This window comes from Xenopus tropicalis, chromosome 3 (assembly GCF_000004195.4).
Source record: "Xenopus tropicalis strain Nigerian chromosome 3, UCB_Xtro_10.0, whole genome shotgun sequence".
In the NCBI taxonomy this organism is placed as follows: Eukaryota; Metazoa; Chordata; class Amphibia; order Anura; family Pipidae; genus Xenopus; species Xenopus tropicalis.
Genome location: NC_030679.2, coordinates 124,575,264 through 124,594,330, shown reverse-complemented (window position 1 = coordinate 124,594,330; position 19,067 = coordinate 124,575,264). Strand labels below are relative to the sequence as shown.

The 19,067-nt window shown below is 42.4% G+C and overlaps 1 protein-coding gene across 4 annotated transcripts in view; it reads right to left on the bottom strand.

Moving 5' to 3' along the window:
* Window positions 1-940: 940 nt before the first annotated feature.
* lrrtm4 (leucine rich repeat transmembrane neuronal 4) overlaps window positions 941-19,067 on the bottom strand; it is a 381,209-nt gene continuing 363,082 nt past the window's right edge. For 2 of the 4 annotated variants that reach the window (XM_031899273.1, XM_031899274.1), the window contains one exon: window positions 941-1,978. In XM_031899273.1, the coding sequence (XP_031755133.1) occupies window positions 1,754-1,978 (225 nt within the window). In that variant the 3' untranslated portion in view covers window positions 941-1,753. The remainder of the gene's footprint in view (window positions 1,979-19,067) is intronic. The other 2 variants (XM_031899275.1, XM_004912595.4) reach the window with 1 other exon arrangement.

Below are 19,067 nucleotides of genomic sequence, written 5' to 3'. Positions count from 1 at the left end.
TCAAGCAATGACAGTGCAGAGCAGGGGTAGGAAGGTGGTCATGGGGCACCCCAAATAAATAACTAGTGCAGGGCCCCAAAGTTTCTGATGGTGGCCCTGGGCAGCTGTAAAATGTAGGGATCAGAATGCTTTGTGTGCCATTGCATTAGGTGTGTATATATTTACATTTATTGTAACGGCAGAAAGCACTCACAGCTACCAAGTGTGCTTAAAACATTCACAGATCTTTTTTTGGTATCCATATCAACACATTTCGATCCATCCTCGGTGAATCGAAACGCATTGATATGGGTACTGAATAAAGAGCTTATGCAGACCTGGTAGCAGTGAGCGCTTTCTGCTGTCAGCATATTATCTTGTTGGTTAGCACCCAGCCAGTAATTTTTGATTGGTGAGTGCCGATAGAAGCAGAGTTTTATATATTTAAATATCTATAATTACAGGTATAGGATCTGTTATCCAGAAACCCATATTAAGAAAGTTCATACTTACGGGAAGGCTATCTCTCAAAGACTCCATTAGAAGCAAATAATTTTAATTTTTAAAGACGATTTCCTTTTTCTCCATAGTAATAAAACAGTAGCTTGTACTTAATAATTAACCCTTACTGGAGGCAAAACAATCCTATTGGGTTTAATTAATGTTTAAACACTTTTTTAGTATACTCAAGGTATGGAGATCAAATTACAGAAAGACCCCTTATCCGGAAAACATCAGGTCTCAAGCATTCTGGATAACAGGTCCCATAGCTGTATAACCAAAACCTTCCCCATACAAGGAACTAGATGTTCTATATAATGTCAAGTCTATAAGTAACCCTCGTAATGTTTGCACTGAGGCTACGACCAATAAAAACAATAGTTGAGCTTTTAAATATCCATTCGGATTTGTTGGTTTCATCTCAGACGTCAAAGCTCATATTTTATAACAGCCATATTTTCCATACTTTTTTTTATTGATAAAAACTACACAAAAGCTATAACTGATCATAAGAGAATTAAAAAAAAAAAAAAAACCAAAACAATATTATTACATTTTTTTTTCAGAAACGGTCAATAGAATCCAATTGAGCTGATGTGGGAATAGAAATCTTAATATTTGTGGGAAAGGGTCAGTCGGGGGGACACATGTGGCCCATTCTGCAGATCTTCCAACTTGTTGCCCACCGTTGCATGGCCTTGGCCGCCAGGAAAGGCCTTTCCCTAAATGCTGGAACCTGCATCTGGGCACAGGATAGAAAAGAAACAAACCCCAGAAAACAGGAAAACAAGAAAGAACCACTGTTCAAAGAGACCCACTGGGTTATTCAACATGAAACAAGTAGCATTCCCTACCCTAAACCCCACAGTCTCTCCCTTTGGTTCATCTGTATTGGAACCATGCAACGTGTAGAATAGAAAAATCAAATATACAGGCAGATGTCTTCCTCTTTCATATGCAGCTGGAGGGGATCCAAAATTAGGTTTAGAAATCCCTTAGGTCAATCCTGTTAGTTATATTTTTTTACACTAGGGGTCAGAGATTTTGAGATTATCATTTAAAGCCAAGACCCCCTTCCCCAACTGCTCCCAAATCTTCATTGTTTAAGACGTTGTGTTCCTATAGGAGGAGATCCAAGCGGTGCTCTGCATGTTGAGTCTTTGTTGATGCTTAGAGCACTTATTAGCTGCAGGGGCAACCCTGTCCATTATCCTGTGAGTGTCCCATTCCTCTTCCATGGCAGTGTGCCATCTGTGAACACACCCGCTGTCCATTATTGGTTTGGTATCCTCTCAATGTATATGGTGGGTGCTGCGGAGCGAGCTATAGTTGAGATGTAGCTCTGGTCCCTGCTGAGCTCTAGGTTGGTGGTCTCTCTCTGGTCTAGAGACATTTCTTCGTAGCCCTTATTTACAAGCAGTGACTTGTGTGTCTGGCAATACCCGACCATGGGCTGGTCATAGTTGTAGTATGGTACAGTCTTGATGTGCCGTGGGACCTGCATGGGGAAGAAAGGAATGGAGAATTTAATGAAGCTCAGATATGTGGGGATGAGTGAGAAAGATATTAGCATTAGTGACAAGGAGATATGACTTCTTTAAGAGTTGCCTTATTATAAAACATATGTATGGTGTACATATTAGGGAATCCTCTAGTAATCACATTGTCCCACATGCTTCTTTCATTGTGTCAGGTCTAACTCAGTTGTGAACCTTATAGACACATTGTCATCTGTTCTACTACCTTCTTGAAACCTAGATCAGTTGTCAGGGCTCAGGAGTCCTACCTCTACGGTCAGGCTTCCTCCAAGCCTCTTTGTACATCTACTGTCAGCGCTACTCTCATCTCACCCTAATGAAGGTAGGACTCCTGACAACCCAGTTTACAGGGAGGGAGAAGAATGGATGCCAATGTGTGCATAAGGTTCACAGTGAAAGGTGCATGTGGGACAATGTATTTGCCAGAGAATGTCCTTATTATCATTGGGTACATGTATTGGCTGCTTGGTGCCATCATGCTTTTCAACCCATCCAAGTAAACCCAGTAAACAGTGACATGGTTGTTCAGACATTGCTGTGGATGCCAACTCTGTATGTAATACTTTGCCACTATATCTCTTTCTGTGTAATATCCTCTAGGACAGTGCTGTCCAACTGGCAGCCCGCGGGCCGCATGCGGCCCTCGACCCCCCTCTGTGTGGCCCCCCACCTGTGTGGCTGCTTTGATGGCTTAATTTTGTGTTAGCTTTAAATGGTATCAGTACTGAGATTAACTGGCCCCCTGCATGGTTACCACCTCAGATTCAGGCTGTAATCCCTCTGTATTGTTTAAAAATGTAATCCCCTGTGTTGTTCACACTTTTTAATCTCTGCATTGTTCACCCCCTGCAGTGTTCACACCTCAGGCTCAGGCTGTAATCACCCCCATTGTTCACCTCTTCACACCTCAGACATTGTATGTACTGCCTATTACTGTATTAATATAATTCTTTAACATATGAATGATGGTTGATATCCCTGCAGCGACCATTGTGATAAAATGGGTGTGGTTTAAAATGGGGGAGTGGCCAACACTGGGTTCCATTAGCGGCCCTCCACCATGTATGTGAGAGAAATTCCGGCCCTCGGCACCGCAGAAGTTGGACAGCACTGCTCTAGGGTAAGCCAACCTGCTACACTGTCAACACAAAGAGCCATCAGTATCCAGCTCCATGATCAATTCTATAACCTCTGCTGATATGTATCAGTTTGTAAACTACTAACTGCAGCTCCACAAGTGCAAGTGAAGATAAGGCAAGATAAGGGCAGGGTCAGTCACTTCCAGTTGTTGCAGTATCCAGTCACCTAACAGTTTATTGGCATTTAAGTCTATCTATAGTGCTTAGGCCTAATCTCAATGGTAAAAGGCTGGGGGGCAGATTCACACTTTACTGGAACCATAAACAAACAAAGGGAAGAGCCAATTGCAATTTCGGAGGCCCTGGCCAGCTGCCGCTTATTAGTTCCACAGTTCTGGTAGGGGAAGCAGATGGATTTAGAAAATGATATGGAAATTGCTTTAGGAAGTAGCATTTGGCCAACCCAATCTGTCCTTATGTCACTTACTTTATGGAACATGTAGCATTTGCAGCATATTTTGCCAGAAAAATGCTGATGTTCATTTGTACCTCCTACCCCCTGTCCTTAACGTGAATGGAAATCACCTGTCAGTGCTCATGTCAAGTGGTTTTCAGCCTGAAAATGCTTAGGTGCACACCTTCCATATGTATCTGTGGCACTGGGTATTTTTCCACCAAAATTGGTGGCCAGAGAAATGTTACACGCGCCATAGGCCTTAGTACCTCATATAATGTGAAATCCTTGGGCTGGCTGAATGTTGTGCTGGGAAGGGTTACATAATGAAAGACATGAGTTATTAGTCGATAACAATGGCAACAAGGTAAACCCAAATGAACTCTTTACTGATACAGAAGCCGCCAGCAGCAAATGGGTTCCCAGCAGCTAATTAAGCTGGTCGTATAGTCCAACACTGCAGCAGGAGCCTAAGGCTGACATAATCAGATGTAGACCTAATGGGGTGAATGTCTAATTTGAGACACAGACAGTAATCAACCATGTCTTGCAGGCCTGCTCTGAAATCTCCAAATACCACAGGGGTCTGTGCATGGATCTACATGGCCAGTGGTTCTCATTTGGGAGTCCTATAAAAGCAGGTACAAATACATGATCCCTGCAGCCAAGACTGCTGTAGGACACATGGGAGATTTAAGGCCACAGGGCCCACCCACTAGATCTTTTGTTTTGGCTCATTCTTCTCACAGGTATGGAAACAGAACCACTGGTGCTGGTCATGGAAGGCCTGCCCATATATTTGTATGGGGCCCTAGGAGTTCTTGGCAGGGCCTAGAATAAAATTCCTTGCCTTTTTGTTGTTTATTTATCTACAATGTACAATGCAATAGTTGCGACAGAAAAAAATTTCCTTTTTAAGTCATTATCATCTTCATGATCTTTTACTATGTGTCAGCTGCTATTTTGCCCCTACCAGCATGGCCTTTTTCCCAGCCTCACCGTCACCCTGCAGGGCACAAAGCGCCCTCTCACCGGAGAAGAGAAATTGCAAAATGCCTGGCTGTTCTAAGAATTGAATGAACTCAGCATCACTCTCTTCCATTCCAGGGTGGCAATTTGCAGAAAATCATTTTTCGGCACATTAAATTCAGTAAGCTGGGAGGCTGCGTTATGTATCATTGTGCAACTAAGCTAACAGCTATTCATCTTCAGGTAAACAGGATGGTGGGGGGGTCTGCTTTGATTCATCTATCCAATCCTGTGTAAAGAATTCGCCAAACTCATCTTTATCAAACAGAAGGATTTACAGTATAGGGTTAAAATCCTGGGCTGGAAAATGTGCTTCCATGGAGCCCTGTGCAAGGGTTAAAATTTAGACTTTCCATTAAAAAAGCTTTTAGAAAATTGTAAGGGAACAAAGGAACTGCATTACCAGGCCTGTGTGGCCTTCCTGACACCCCCGTCTTACCAGTATATAACTGTATTTAATCTTTTATAGAAATTCAGGTTCAACAGGAGGCAAAAGGACTCAGTTTCAGCTGACAGTCAGTTTTGCCCATTCTGTTGTTTGCTGCTAAGAAGGGCAAATAGATTATGTTTTTTTTTTTTTCTATTGTCCCCAATCCCCACCCCTGGCCAGGTTATTGGGGATATTTGGGGTTATTGGGGAATTTTTATAGATGTAGAGTAGAGATGAAGTAGAGATGGTGGGGTCATTTATTAAGCACAGAGCAGGAGGTGAAATGCAAAAACAGATGCACCATTTTTTTGTTATTTATGTCCCTGCAGTGCACCACAATGGGGTGCAAAGACCTGCAGCCTCCCCATGAACACAGTGGCCATTGGGTTTGCCATCACTGTCTTTATGAGGGACAGCAGTCATGTGAGGGTGCCCTACCTGTTCCCTTGTGGAAAGGCACAGCAGAGACCTTTCCTTACTACCTGTCCTACCTGCCCTGTGAATCCCCCCCACAGCATGTTCCCCGGCACTGTACAATAGTTTATATAAAGTCTCCCTAACACTTAGTCCACATTGGGCAAATTTAGCAACCAATCAAATTGTTACATTTATTATTCTACCAGCAGTTTGCAGAAAAAAAGCCAATCCCTGATTGGTTTCTATAGGTTACTTCCCATAGGCAAAATACCCCCTTTGTTTCCTGTGACTCAAGTATTAGGCTACTGGCATGCATGGCTCTCTTCCATTAGTACCACAAACCATACAGTCAGTATTAAACTGGACAACCTCAGGAAAAACCAGACAGATGATAACCCTAGTCCCAGCCCTATTTCCCATACACTCCTGTGTGCTTGGATTTGACCATAATGCCACCCCTTTTCAGCTACTCTCCAGGCAGCCACATCACACCAAAAGGTTGGCTTTGATCCTTTCCGCGCCTTTTTTGGAGACATCTTCCTTTGTGGCTGACTATGAAGATATTTTATTTATTGGCTTAGCAAGTGATCAGAAGGGCCAGCACCTATTACTTGCTTTGGAGTCAAACTGGATATTATGCATGCTTGGTACAAGCAGCACTGTGTTTGGCAGAAGGCTACAGCAAGACCACCCCTCACACAAGGGTTAATAAAAACAGAGAGGTAATGGCATATTTGGGAGTACAGAAGAGCATTTTTCACCTGTCTTATCCCACACAGTGTCTGACATATATCCCTGCCCGGCTGTGGAAGTCTGTACTAAATTTATTGTGACAGGAGGAATATGTAAAGTCCACCACTGTCTATTTATTCTTCCTAAATATGGGTGCTTTCCCCGGCACAAGAAGCAGGTGGGAGTCACACTGTTACAAGCTCCTTTGTTAGGATAAAAAACCAGGGAGAAGGGAGAAAACACAGAATTTATAAGCTTGACTATAGAGACTCGTTATAAATACCTACAATTCAAATAGGATATGCCGTGTGCATCACTGACCTAAGCAATAATATACTTGGCAAGGTTACCACACAAGCGGCCTACAAGGTGTAGGCCAAATTGGACTCATGGCTGAGCCATGATTTGCACTTGCACTGTAACTGCCCCATCTACAACCTGTTTGAGGTTCTTAGGGTATTGGGATTTCTTGTCTAGCCTAATCTATTACTGCTTCAGTCTCAATCAGATATGGAAAAGAGGGGCATGATTGAGGGCCAATAAGATGTCAGTTTGTTTAGGATTTGCCAAATCAATACAGACATCTAAAGGTTGAGGTACCTGGGAAGAAGTACAACAGCTCTACGCCCTACAGAAAACATGTCTGGGGACACTCTTTAGGGTTTTCTCTTGCCCTTCATGCCTTAAGTGATGAAAGAAGGTGCAGTGCCGATCCTGATGGGACTGTGTGATTGTTGGTTGGTATATAGAGTGGGGGCAAACCTGCACAATTGCATTTACAGCTACAGATTTACATTTCAGTGTTCGGTACAGTATATCCTTGAGCTGTGCAAACATGATTAACAATCCCTGCAGTGGTCATCGCCACCTCCCTGGGCAGTAAATTCCCCACCTTTACTGTCCCTACAGTCGCCAGCATTACTTTCTTTGCAGGTGACATTTTCTTCCCTGCAGTTTCAAGCAATGACCTTGTGTCCTATTTACAACCCTGGCGTGAAATGTTCCCCTGAGATCTTTGTGGCTCACGTTGAAAAAGCAGCCTATTAACTGCCACTCTGTAGGCATAACTCATTCACTGCCATTCTGTAGGCATAACTCATTCACTGCCATTCTGTAGGCATAACTCATTCACTGCCATTCTGTAGGCATAACTCATTCACTGCCACTCTGTAGGCATAACCCATTCACTGCCATTCTGAAGGCATAACTCATTCACTGCCATTCTGTAGGCATAACCCATTCACTGCCATTCTGTAGGCATAACCCATTCACTGCCATTCTGTAGGCATAACTCATTCACTGCCATTCTGTAGGCATAACCAATTCACTGCCATTCTGTAGGCATAACTCATTCACTGCCATTCTGTAGGCATAACCCATTCACTGCCATTCTGTAGGCATAACCCATTCACTGCCATTCTGTAGGCATAACTCATTCACTGCCATTCTGTAGGCATAACCCATTCACTGCCACTCTGTAGGCATAACCCATTCACTGCCACTTTGTAGGCATAACCCATTCACTGCCACTCTGTAGGCATAACCCATTCACTGCCATTCTGTAGGCATAACCCATTCACTGCCATTCTGTAGGCATAACCCATTCACTGCCATTCTGTAGGCATAACCCATTCACTGTCATTCTGTAGGCATAACCCATTCACTGCCACTCTGTAGGCATAACCCATTCACTGCCACTCTGTAGGCATAACCCATTCACTGCCATTCTGTAGGCAGCCATAACCCATTCACTGCCATTCTGTAAGCATAACCCATTCACTGCCATTCTGTAGGCATAACCCATTCACTGCCATTCTGTAGGCATAACCCGCTAACTGCCACTCTGTAGGCATAACCCATTCACTGCCATTCTGTAGGCATAACCCATTCACTGCCATTCTGTAGGCATAACCCATTTACTGCCACTCTGTAGGCATAACCCATTCACTGCCATTCTGTAGGCATAACCCATTTACTGCTATTCTTTAGGCATAACCTATTCACTGCCATTCTGTAGGCATAACCCATTCACTGCCATTCTGTAGGCATAACTCATTCACTGCCACTTTGTAGGCATAACCCATTCACTGCCACTCTGTAGGCATAACTCATTCACTGCCATTCTGTAGGCATAACCCATTCACTGCCACTCTGTAGGCATAACCCATTCACTGCCACTTTGTAGGCATAACCCATTCACTGCCACTCTGTAGGCATAACCCATTCACTGCCATTCTGTAGGCATAACCCATTCACTGCCATTCTGTAGGCATAACCCATTCACTGCCATTCTGTAGGCATAACCCATTCACTGCCATTCTGTAGGCATAACCCATTCACTGCCATTCTGTAGGCATAACCCATTCACTGTCATTCTGTAGGCATAACCCATTCACTGCCACTCTGTAGGCATAACCCATTCACTGCCACTCTGTAGGCATAACCCATTCACTGCCATTCTGTAGGCAGCCATAACCCATTCACTGCCATTCTGTAAGCATAACCCATTCACTGCCATTCTGTAGGCATAACCCATTCACTGCCATTCTGTAGGCATAACCCGCTAACTGCCACTCTGTAGGCATAACCCATTCACTGCCATTCTGTAGGCATAACCCATTTACTGCTATTCTTTAGGCATAACCTATTCACTGCCACTCTGTAGGCATAACCCATTCACTGCCACTCTGTAGGCATAACCTATTCACTGCCACTCTGTAGGCATAACCCATTCACTGCCACTCTGTAGGAATAACACATTAACTGCCACTCCATAGGCATAACCCATTCACTGCCACTTTGTAGGTATAACTCATTAATTGCTACACTGTATCCATTAACTGTCACTTTGTAACTGTAACCCAATAAGTGCCATGCTGTGTCACTCATGAAATGATATGCCATAACTGCCAGTCTGTATCCATAACTGCTTTTCTATAGCTGTAACTCAAGAAATTCCAATATCATCAATTAAATGCCACTCTGTACCTATATACTGTAAGTGTAACCCAAGTTCTGCTCTGTGAGAACCCAGTAAATTGCCACTCTGTAACAGTAACCCACTGCCACACCATAAGTATAACCCTTTAACTGTCAAACTTTAAGAATAAACTATTAAATGCCTCTTAGCACCCAATAACTGCCACAGCATAACCCATTAAAAGCCATACTGTAAGTGTAACCCATTAGCCACCACTCTGTACCCACTGACTGCCACAGTGTAACCCATTAACTGCCATTCTGTACGTATAAGCCATTGACTGACATTTTGTACCCATGAACTGCCACAACATAACCGTTTAACTGTCACATTGTACCTGTAACTGCCATTCTGTACCCATTAGACGCCATTTTGTAACAGTAACCTATAACCTGCCGCCATTCTGCAACTGTAACCCAGTAACTGTTAGCATAACCCATTTACTCTCATACTCTAACCCATTAGCTTCCATTTGGTAATAACTGATTATAACCCATTAGTTGCCATTCTGCTAACAGTCATTCTGTAAATTAGTCCGAGAATTTATTATAGTAGGTGTCAATTTAACCAATTAGCTGCCATACAATGTATAGTATTAGCTAGTATGAAATACATATTAGAGGTGAGTCAGTCTATTTTCCCATGATATTGCATAGACCCACCTACAGTACATGTTCCATAAGAAAAACACCTTGGTCTTATCGCATCTCCAAAGCCTGATGGAATGTATTCAGGAGTCAAAGGGTTCATTAATTCAATCAATATGCACACAGAGTCCATGTGAAATTGAGTAAATGACACAAAGCGCACCAATAAATGAGGAATGGGATTAAGAAAAACCTTTAATGGTGCATTAGACTGCTAATTAACCATGCAAAATCTCCCCTGTGCCTCGTCATGGCCTTGTAAAGATAAATTGGGAACATTATCAGGATGGTCTCATTTTATTGTGTGTACACTACGTGTATCTAAGTATTTAATTACCTGTTTGCAAATATGATTTAGTAGTAAGGTAAATATTAAAATATATACCAGTCCTGCAGAGTTTACAACTGAATATTGGTGGCTGGAAACAGGAAGAATGTATAATAATAATTAATATTTTCTTCCTGACAACCAAACATCATACATTTTAGAGCTGAAATAAAATAATTCTCTAACAGACTTGACATACTAATGTCTAACATTTATATTGGGTGCTCCATATTTTGTGTTTTGCCTTTACTGATCCAATGGTACCATGTAACACAGGCAAATAGAAGAGGGGCTATAAAAATGAAAATGTAATATGAGCTCCCTTGCATGGAGATAAGCAACTTTCTAAATATAATTAGTTAATATTTAGATAATATTTATTATGTGCCAAATAGTAGGCACCCCTACCCCAGTGAATGTTGTTGCATATATTCATTTGGATTTTCAGACTAGTGACATAGTTGCGTATCTGTTACTTCTGTAGCACTGTTCTAGCCTTGCTCACCGCAAAGGTCTAGACATACAGATGAAAAAGCAATGACATTTGATTCCCATGCCATTATGAGTCTGTAAAAAGAAAGGAATGTTGCTGCTGTGCTAAAAGAAATTAAATTATAAAGTTTATGGCCAAAACTGGGTAATTTTAAGAGTTTTGGATTGACCTTATTTAAATTGTCTAGAAGAATACAAAGAAAGTTGCAGCAGAAGCAAAGTCAGACTTATTTTCCATTTATTCGCTCATAAACAGATAATTGTGGTCACCAAACATTCTCTTTTCTACATATTTCCATTTAATCATGGGAATGGGAACTGTCACGCTGCTCCCCTCGCCAGAGGAACTCTTAAACAGAACTGAATTAGATGGTATTAAGTAAACTACTAGATTTGCAGTTTTATTTGTCAGTAGAGTAAAGTGAAGCCGCATCTCGTTCATATGCACAGTAGCAAATAGCAACGTCCAAACATTCATTTTCATTTTCAGACCAAGAACCATTATATTTGTGGCACTTATGACCAAAAAACTATTTAAACTGACATATTACAGGTATAGGACCCATTATCCAGAATGCTCGGGACCAAGGGTATTCCAGATAAGGGGTCTTTCCGTAATTTGGATCTCCATACCTAAAGTCTACTAAAAAATCAATAAAACATCAATTAAACCCAATAGGATTGTTTTGCATCCAATAAGGATTATTTATATCTTAGTTGGGATCAATTACAAGGTACTGTTTTATTACAACAGGGAAAAAGAAAATCAGTTTTAAAATTCTAAATGATATAAAATAATATGGAGTCTATGGGAGACGAGCTTTCCGTAATTCGGAGCTTTCTGGATAACGGGTTTCCGGATAAGGGATCCCATACCTGTATATGCTTTACATATACAGTTATTCTCATAGCTGTTAAAGCAATGCTTTGGTGTCTACAGACATCTCTTATCTAAACCCAACTGAGGTAGGTTTAGGTCAGTTTTTCAAACATGGCAATGGCTGAATGTGATGGGAAAAGATGGGGAAAGAGAAAAAAATGACCCCCAAATAACAAGCTTAAAGGGATTGCTATTATTTTTATAAATTTTATTTCTAAATTACACTGTTTACATAGAAAATAATTCACTTCACATGTATTTATTAGCCGTAATATTGGTGAGTAGGCGCATTGTGAGCCGGCGCTACACATTAGAACTGCTTTCAGGTCAGCCACTCCCAGATCAACCCCCCCACCATTCCTATATGACCAAATGGAATTCTGCACTTCAGAAGCCTCTCCCCCAGTCAGACTGGGAATCCATATGGACCAAAGAAAAAAAAATGGTAACGTGCTTATGACATAAGGAAAGCATCTACAAATTAATGTTTTGGTACCACACCCCGGATAAACTTCATCTATTCCCAGACTGCTTTCCCTCCTGTTGGAGAAATTCATATATTCTGGGAATGCCCACTTATCCAACCACTATGGACAGAAGAAGCTAACATGTTAAATCACCTTCTAGGATTTTCAGTTCCCAAGGAAATATCAAGTTTTCTGCTGGACAAGCCTTTCAACAAAATGCATAAACATACCTAAGCACTGTTTAACCAAATTCTCACAGTCACACAGCTAACAATAGCCTCCAAATGAAAGTCAACAACTATACCAACGATTGGTGCATATAGGAACTAATAGGATATGTTACCTACCCCTGACACAACTTTTCACTGTTCTATGGACCGCTTCCCCCCCAAGATATGAGAGTAAGCTCCGTTGACTGCTGTCCACAGACTCCAACAAACATACTATGCCATGCAGAATAACCACTACCAAAATGCTGCAGTGAATGTGTTTTATATGCGTTGTATATTTTATTTGTATTAATGTCCCTTTATTTTTCTTCTCCCCCCTTTTCCCCACTTACTTTCTTTCTTTATAAAACTCAATAAAAAGCAAAAGTAAAAAAAAAAGAACTGCTTTCAGGTAACCTTTTGTTCAATATACTTTCAAATAGTATAATTATAATGGAGTATATGGGAGATGGCCTCTGGGAAGGGACTGTGGCTGTGGGATAGCAGGTATAGTAGGGAGAGATGGTGCCTATTGTAGCAGTGGGATAATAGCCCCTGGGAAGGGACTGGGGCTGTGGGATAGCAGGTATAGTAGGGAGAGATGGTGCCTATAGTAGCAGTGGGATAATAGCCTCTGGGAAGGGACTGTGGCTGTGGGATAGCAGGTATAGTAGGGAGAGATGGTGCCTATAGTAGCAGTGGGATAATAGCCCCTGGGAAGGGACTGTGGCTGTGGGATAGCAGGTATAGTAGGGAGAGATGGTGCCTATAGTAGCAGTGGGGGGATAATAGCCTCTGGGAAGGGACTGTGGCTGTGGGATAGCAGGTATAGTAGGGAGAGATGGTGCCTATAGTAGCAGTGGGGGATAATAGCCTCTGGGAAGGGACTGTGGCTGTGGGATAGCAGGTATAGTAGGGAGAGATGGTGCCTATAGTAGCAGTGGGGGGATAATAGCCTCTGGGAAGGGACTGGGGCTGTGGGATAGCAGGTATAGTAGGGAGAGATGGTGCCTATAGTAGCAGTGGGGGGATAATAGCCTCTGGGAAGGGACTGGGGCTGTGGGATAGCAGGTATAGTAGGGAGAGATGGTGCCTATAGTAGCAGTGGGGGGATAATAGCCTCTGGGAAGGGACTGTGGCTGTGGGATAGCAGGCATAGTAGGGAGAGATTGTGCCTATAGTAGCAGTGGGATAATAGCCTCTGGGAAGGGACTGGGGCTGTGGGATAGCAGGTATAGTAGGGAGAGATGGTGCCTATAGTAGCAGTGGGGGGATAATAGCCTCTGGGAAGGGACTGTGACTGTGGGATAGCAGGTATAGTAAGGAGAGATGGTGCCTATAGTAGCAGTAGGATAATAGCCTCTGGGAAGGGACTGTGGCTGTGGGATAGCAGGTATAGTAGGGAGAGATGGTGCCTATAGTAGCAGTAGGATAATAGCCTCTGGGAAGGGACTGTGACTGTGGGATAGCAGGTATAGTAGGGAGAGATGGTGCCTATAGTAGCAGCGGGGGGATAATAGCCTCTGGGAAGGGACTGTGGCTGTGGGATAGCAGGTATAGTAGGGAGAGATGGTGCCTATAGTAGCAGTGGGGGGGGAATAATAGCCTCTGGGAAGGGACTGTGGCTGTGGGATAGCAGGTATAGTAGGGAGAGATGGTGCCTATAGTAGCAGTGGGGGGATAATAGCCTCTGGGAAGGGACTGTGACTGTGGGATAGCAGGTATAGTAGGGAGAGATGGTGCCTATAGTAGCAGTGGGGGGGATAATAGCCTCTGGGAAGGGACTGTGACTGTGGGATAGCAGGTATAGTAGGGAGAGATGGTGCCTATAGTAGCAGTGGGGGGGATAATAGCCTCTGGGAAGGGACTGTGACTGTGGGATAGCAGGTATAGTAGGGAGAGATGGTGCCTATAAGAGCAGCAGATTGTGGCTATAGCGGTTAGTCGGTATAGTAAGGCAAGTTGACAATGGTAACTCTCTGAGCCCCTTTTCTTTTGACACTTTGTGAAACCATCTGAGCGGCACTAGAAACTGTAGTTAAACAAGTGTATAATGATATTTCTAAATGAAAGAGTTTCTTGCAACATTTCATTAATTATAGGGAACCAGTTTTCTCTAAACCTTTTACTGTTCGGAACAGCTAGTACTGCTCTCACTTCTGATACCAGCCAGACCTATTATAGGACAGAATGTAATAAGAAAAGAAGAGAAAATAATTATGACTTAAGTGCTTTATTTACTGTGAATTCTGCTAAATGCCATATATTTGCCTGGAGCTGAAAATGACCAGACCGTGCTATTTTAACTAAAGACAGTCTGCCAGTTTATGGTTTCAATGCCACAAAGAAAAGTAGGAGATGGTGATATTGATCCCACTGATCCCACTGATTCCAGTTTGATGCTGTAGAGCAATAACTAATATGTGTCTCTTCCTTTGTTCATGGAAATGGAATATAAGCCCTAGCAAGTTCCCAGACACTGGAGCCAGCAAACCAAAGTATGGATGAGCCCCACAGCATAGATCAGTGAGCTGGAAAGTCTATGGCAGTGGCACTATGGTGATTTACAGCCAGCGCAGTAGATTCAGCTCTCCTGGGAGGAAGATATTACTGTCACTTTTCTGAGGCAATATCTTCCCTACATTCGAGATATTAAAATACCACAGATTTAATACCTGTTGCCCAGCATTAAATATGTTCTTCTGCAAGGGATTTTGGGTACATTTTGTGCTTAGATTACAGCCGTCTGGCAGGTTTTGTCTGTGGATAATACATACGTCCCAGTTGCTTGCGGCCTTTGTTTGCCAAAGAGAAAGAGGAAAACAAAACACACAAAAATTCTACAGCTGGGGAAAATAAATTGTCGGCCATAATTGTGTACTGTAATTTTCTCTATTTCAGCAGGGACCTCTCTGGAAATATGTACTGTTTATTATTTCTAAATAGGAATTTAAGGATAATTTGCTGTGCTAACTCTTAATCTAACCAGAAGAATAAATCTGTGTATTCTTTGTGTTCTCTTTTTACTCAGCAAAATGAAATCCTCATTCGAAATTGCTATAGAACAACATTCACCCTTCTCCTCAATGCGGTAATTTACTCTTTTGTAAATAAAAAGGGTTGGCTCAGGCCATTATGCTTCCTGAAGCTCTCTTTTCCCTTTACTTGTCCTGGTCTTCCCTTACTTGAAATCAGGTCTGGCCTGGCATTCAAAATAGGCTCTGGCATTTCAAGTACACAGAGGCCCAAACAGTCCCTACATGGGGCCAATAAACAGTGACTGTCTATGGCATCTTACAGCAGCCCCTCTGGCATTGCCAGAATCCACAGATTGCCAGTCCGGGCCTGCTTGAACTCATTGTGATTGGTTAAATTTATTCAAGTCTAAAGAAACTCACAGATTGGCTTTCACTCTGGGGCGCTGCTACCATGAGGCGAGTTGAGAAATTCGTCTCAGACGGCAGCGCCCCCAAAGTTACCAGCAAAAAGCCGCCCCTGGTAACTTTAAGAGCCAAATTTCCAGTTTTTAAAACAGAAATTCAGCTCTGGTAGTGCAGAGAGCACAATTGCACTCTCTATACTAGTGATGCTATCCCCTCTGGACCCCTTCCGGTGCTGTAAAGGTAAGCGCGGGGGGCCAAGGGTTCACAGCATCGAAGGAGCCGCCTCGGGCAGCTCAGGGGCCAAAAATGCCCCTGCTTTTAGTATAACTAAATTGCCCTTTCCTAATTGCGCCTACTACATGAGAATATGTACAGTATACTGGTATAGCCTTTTGTCTGTAAAGGCTTTAAACATACTATACATATAGGGATATTCCTGCTTCACGCTATGCCTATAATATAGTGCCCTGCCTTTTGGCTTATTGAACCTCCAGTGATGTCAAGCTGTGCTCTCTTATTATGTATCAAAAGTAGATTAGAATACTGTAGGAAGGCAATGGGATATGAAATGGAGGGTTGTGGTCCAACAGCCAGAGAAGGATGACATTTTTACAAAATATGAAGTTGCACAGTAAGCCAGTAATGCTTTCATGGAAAGCCAAAGCAAAGTTTACAGAGTAATGTAATAAATAGCACCAAGTTTGCCCAGGTCTAGTAACCCATATCAACCAGTAGAATAATGCTAGTGACTGGTTGATTTCTACGGATAACTAGACCAAAAGTAGTCCATCTATGAGCTCATCTATATCAAATACAGAAATATGAGTAATTTAGATACACCTAGTCCTTACCCTATGTGTTAAAATTATTTTAGCTTGTATATGTCTGTTATGTGTGTTTATTTTGCTTACTGCTTTTGATATGGAATATCCCACTAAAATTTGAAGACAAACTGCACCAAGGCAGCATAGGGGCTGGTTGCCAGTGTCGGACTGGCCCAACAGGATACCAGGAAAACTCCCGGTGGGCCCAGGTGTCAGTGGGCCCTCCAGCTCTTGACCATTTGAACTGCTTCATGGTCATTCCCTATTTCTGAATGGGAACAAAGAGGAGAAATAGATAAATGAATAGATGCTAGCATGTAAATAAAAGAGACTAGGAGAATAAAGAGGTTGGGTGAGGAAAGGAGGAAAAATAGTTTGGAGAGGGTCTGAGGGTCTTAGGGTATAAGGTTTTCTGGTGGGCCCCTGAGGTCCCAGTTCGACACTGCTGATTGCTACTAGACTAGGGTAAACAAGGGCCACATAAATCCCTAGTACCATAGATCCCTGTACCTATGCTATGAAAGGGGGTAAAGTCACGATAGCCTTGCTCCTGCCAGCACTATGCTCCTCACCTAAGCATTGAGCAATAAGTGACGAGTGCTGAGTGAGGGGCACAATATTTACATTCCTTCCAAGCAACCAGTACCTTAAATTCCCCCCCTTAATCTTTTAACCTTGCCGAGACCACTCCCGCTGGGCTAACTTTCTGGACCTTCAAGATGCATTGGCTCTTCCCGTTTTCATAGTTCCCATGCTTCCTTTTCTAATTTCACCCACACAGAACTCATTATGATTTTTTGATGATTAATTAATTAATGAGGATGCACAGTTTTTTCATATTGCTGTAAATAAGATAATCACGAAATAACAGAGGTTGTCTGTCCTTTAACTTGACATAGACACAGAGACAGGGAAATAGCAAATTAAAGCCAGGGTTGGAAATAGCAGCCTTTGTATGTATATTTAGTTCTTTGCTTTTAATATGATTGACATCAATTAGCATTTTCACCCGCTGGGCCACTAGTATACCAGACAGGTGGCAACCCTAGTTACATTTTCTAAGCATCCTTCATTAAAGGGTAAGCTGTCAAAGCCCAGAGCATGCTTTCCATTCTGCCACCAGTCCTACACAATCTGAATGATCATTCCCCATTTGCCTCCGACTTGTAGCTGATCCCTCAGCTGAATATTTATTGCATCCCGACTCTCGCCAAGAGGGGGTTAAGAGATGGGAGAGTTACTTGGCAACTGCAAGAAGATACAGAAGTTGCCATTTTTGGTTCTTATCCAATAATTCACAATCTATTCTTTTATTTCAGTCAAGCTTTTTCAATCTTCTATATAAATCCTCCTATTGGAAATGACAAGATGATAGGTACGTGAGGATTTCATCTGAAAAGTTGGTTTTGTCCACAGCTAAGAGTGATCAGTGCTTTAATAGCATGAGAAGGCTGCCAGAGGATACAATTATATGTATATATATATATATATATATATATATATATATATATATATATATATATATATATATAAATAAAATCTGCACTGAAAATCTTCTGTTATTTAACACTTCTGGAAATATTTTATCCTCCTTGGGAGACAGTTTTGCAGGCAACAGTTTAGCGTTTCACAAAATGGTAACTCGACAATGTATTTGTTAATTAGGAAAATCAGATGGAGAATTGTTGAAGATGGTTAGGGGCATGCTGGGAATTTAACTACAGCAGGGGGGCTGAATATGATACATCAATATGTATTGAAAGCATTGAATGGATAGTCCTGTAATATTTGGGGTGGGGATTGACTATCCTTCAGTAAAGGGTAACACTTGGTCTGCAGGTAAGGAAAATAGCAGTTATTACAGTCGTCATAAACTCAACTGGGCCTCAGCCAGTCTGGCACTACTGGAATACAACAGTGCTGACCAATTTATTACACATAGTGGGCTAGTTCTATCTCATACAGCAAGTTGGAGAGCCAGATTCAATTAAAATAATTATGACATTCAGTGAAGTCTATGAAGCCTTTAAGTAGACTGGGGGCCATAAAAATCCTTTGAAGGGCCCATGTCTCTCATGTATGCCTTTAACCTAACTGCAGCATCAGCTCCCCAACAAAGCAGAGACCTCATCACCTTCCGACGTCCTCCCCTGAGCTCACGTAAGTTTAACGCATCAGGGGAGGAAGGGTCAGACATCCCACCTCTCACAACTCTGGTCATGCCCATTCCCACACCTTGTGTCTCAACCCTTTCTCCTTGTAGATTGTAAGCTCTTTTGGGCAGGGCACTCTTCACCTCTTGTATCGGTTATTGATTGCTTTATATGTTACTCTGTATGTCCAATGTATGAAACCCACTTATTGTACAGCGCTGCGGAATATGTTGGCGCTTTATAAATAAATGTTAATAATAATAATAATAATAATGGAGAGCACCATCAAGGGTCAGGTCTGGGCCGCCGGGGCCCAGCAAGGATTTTTCCCAGTGTCTTGACGGCCCAGTGCTACCCTGCCGTGGGGAAATACTGGGCACTTTGGGAATATTAACCCAAAGTCATTCTAGGTACTTAGACCAAGCAGGTATTCTAGGCACCTAGACTGAAGAGTAGAGCTGGTCATATACATAAATATCTGAGCAATCTTTGCCTGATTTGGCCACCTGATTTGTGCAAAATTGGGTGACCCAATCATTTGGCCT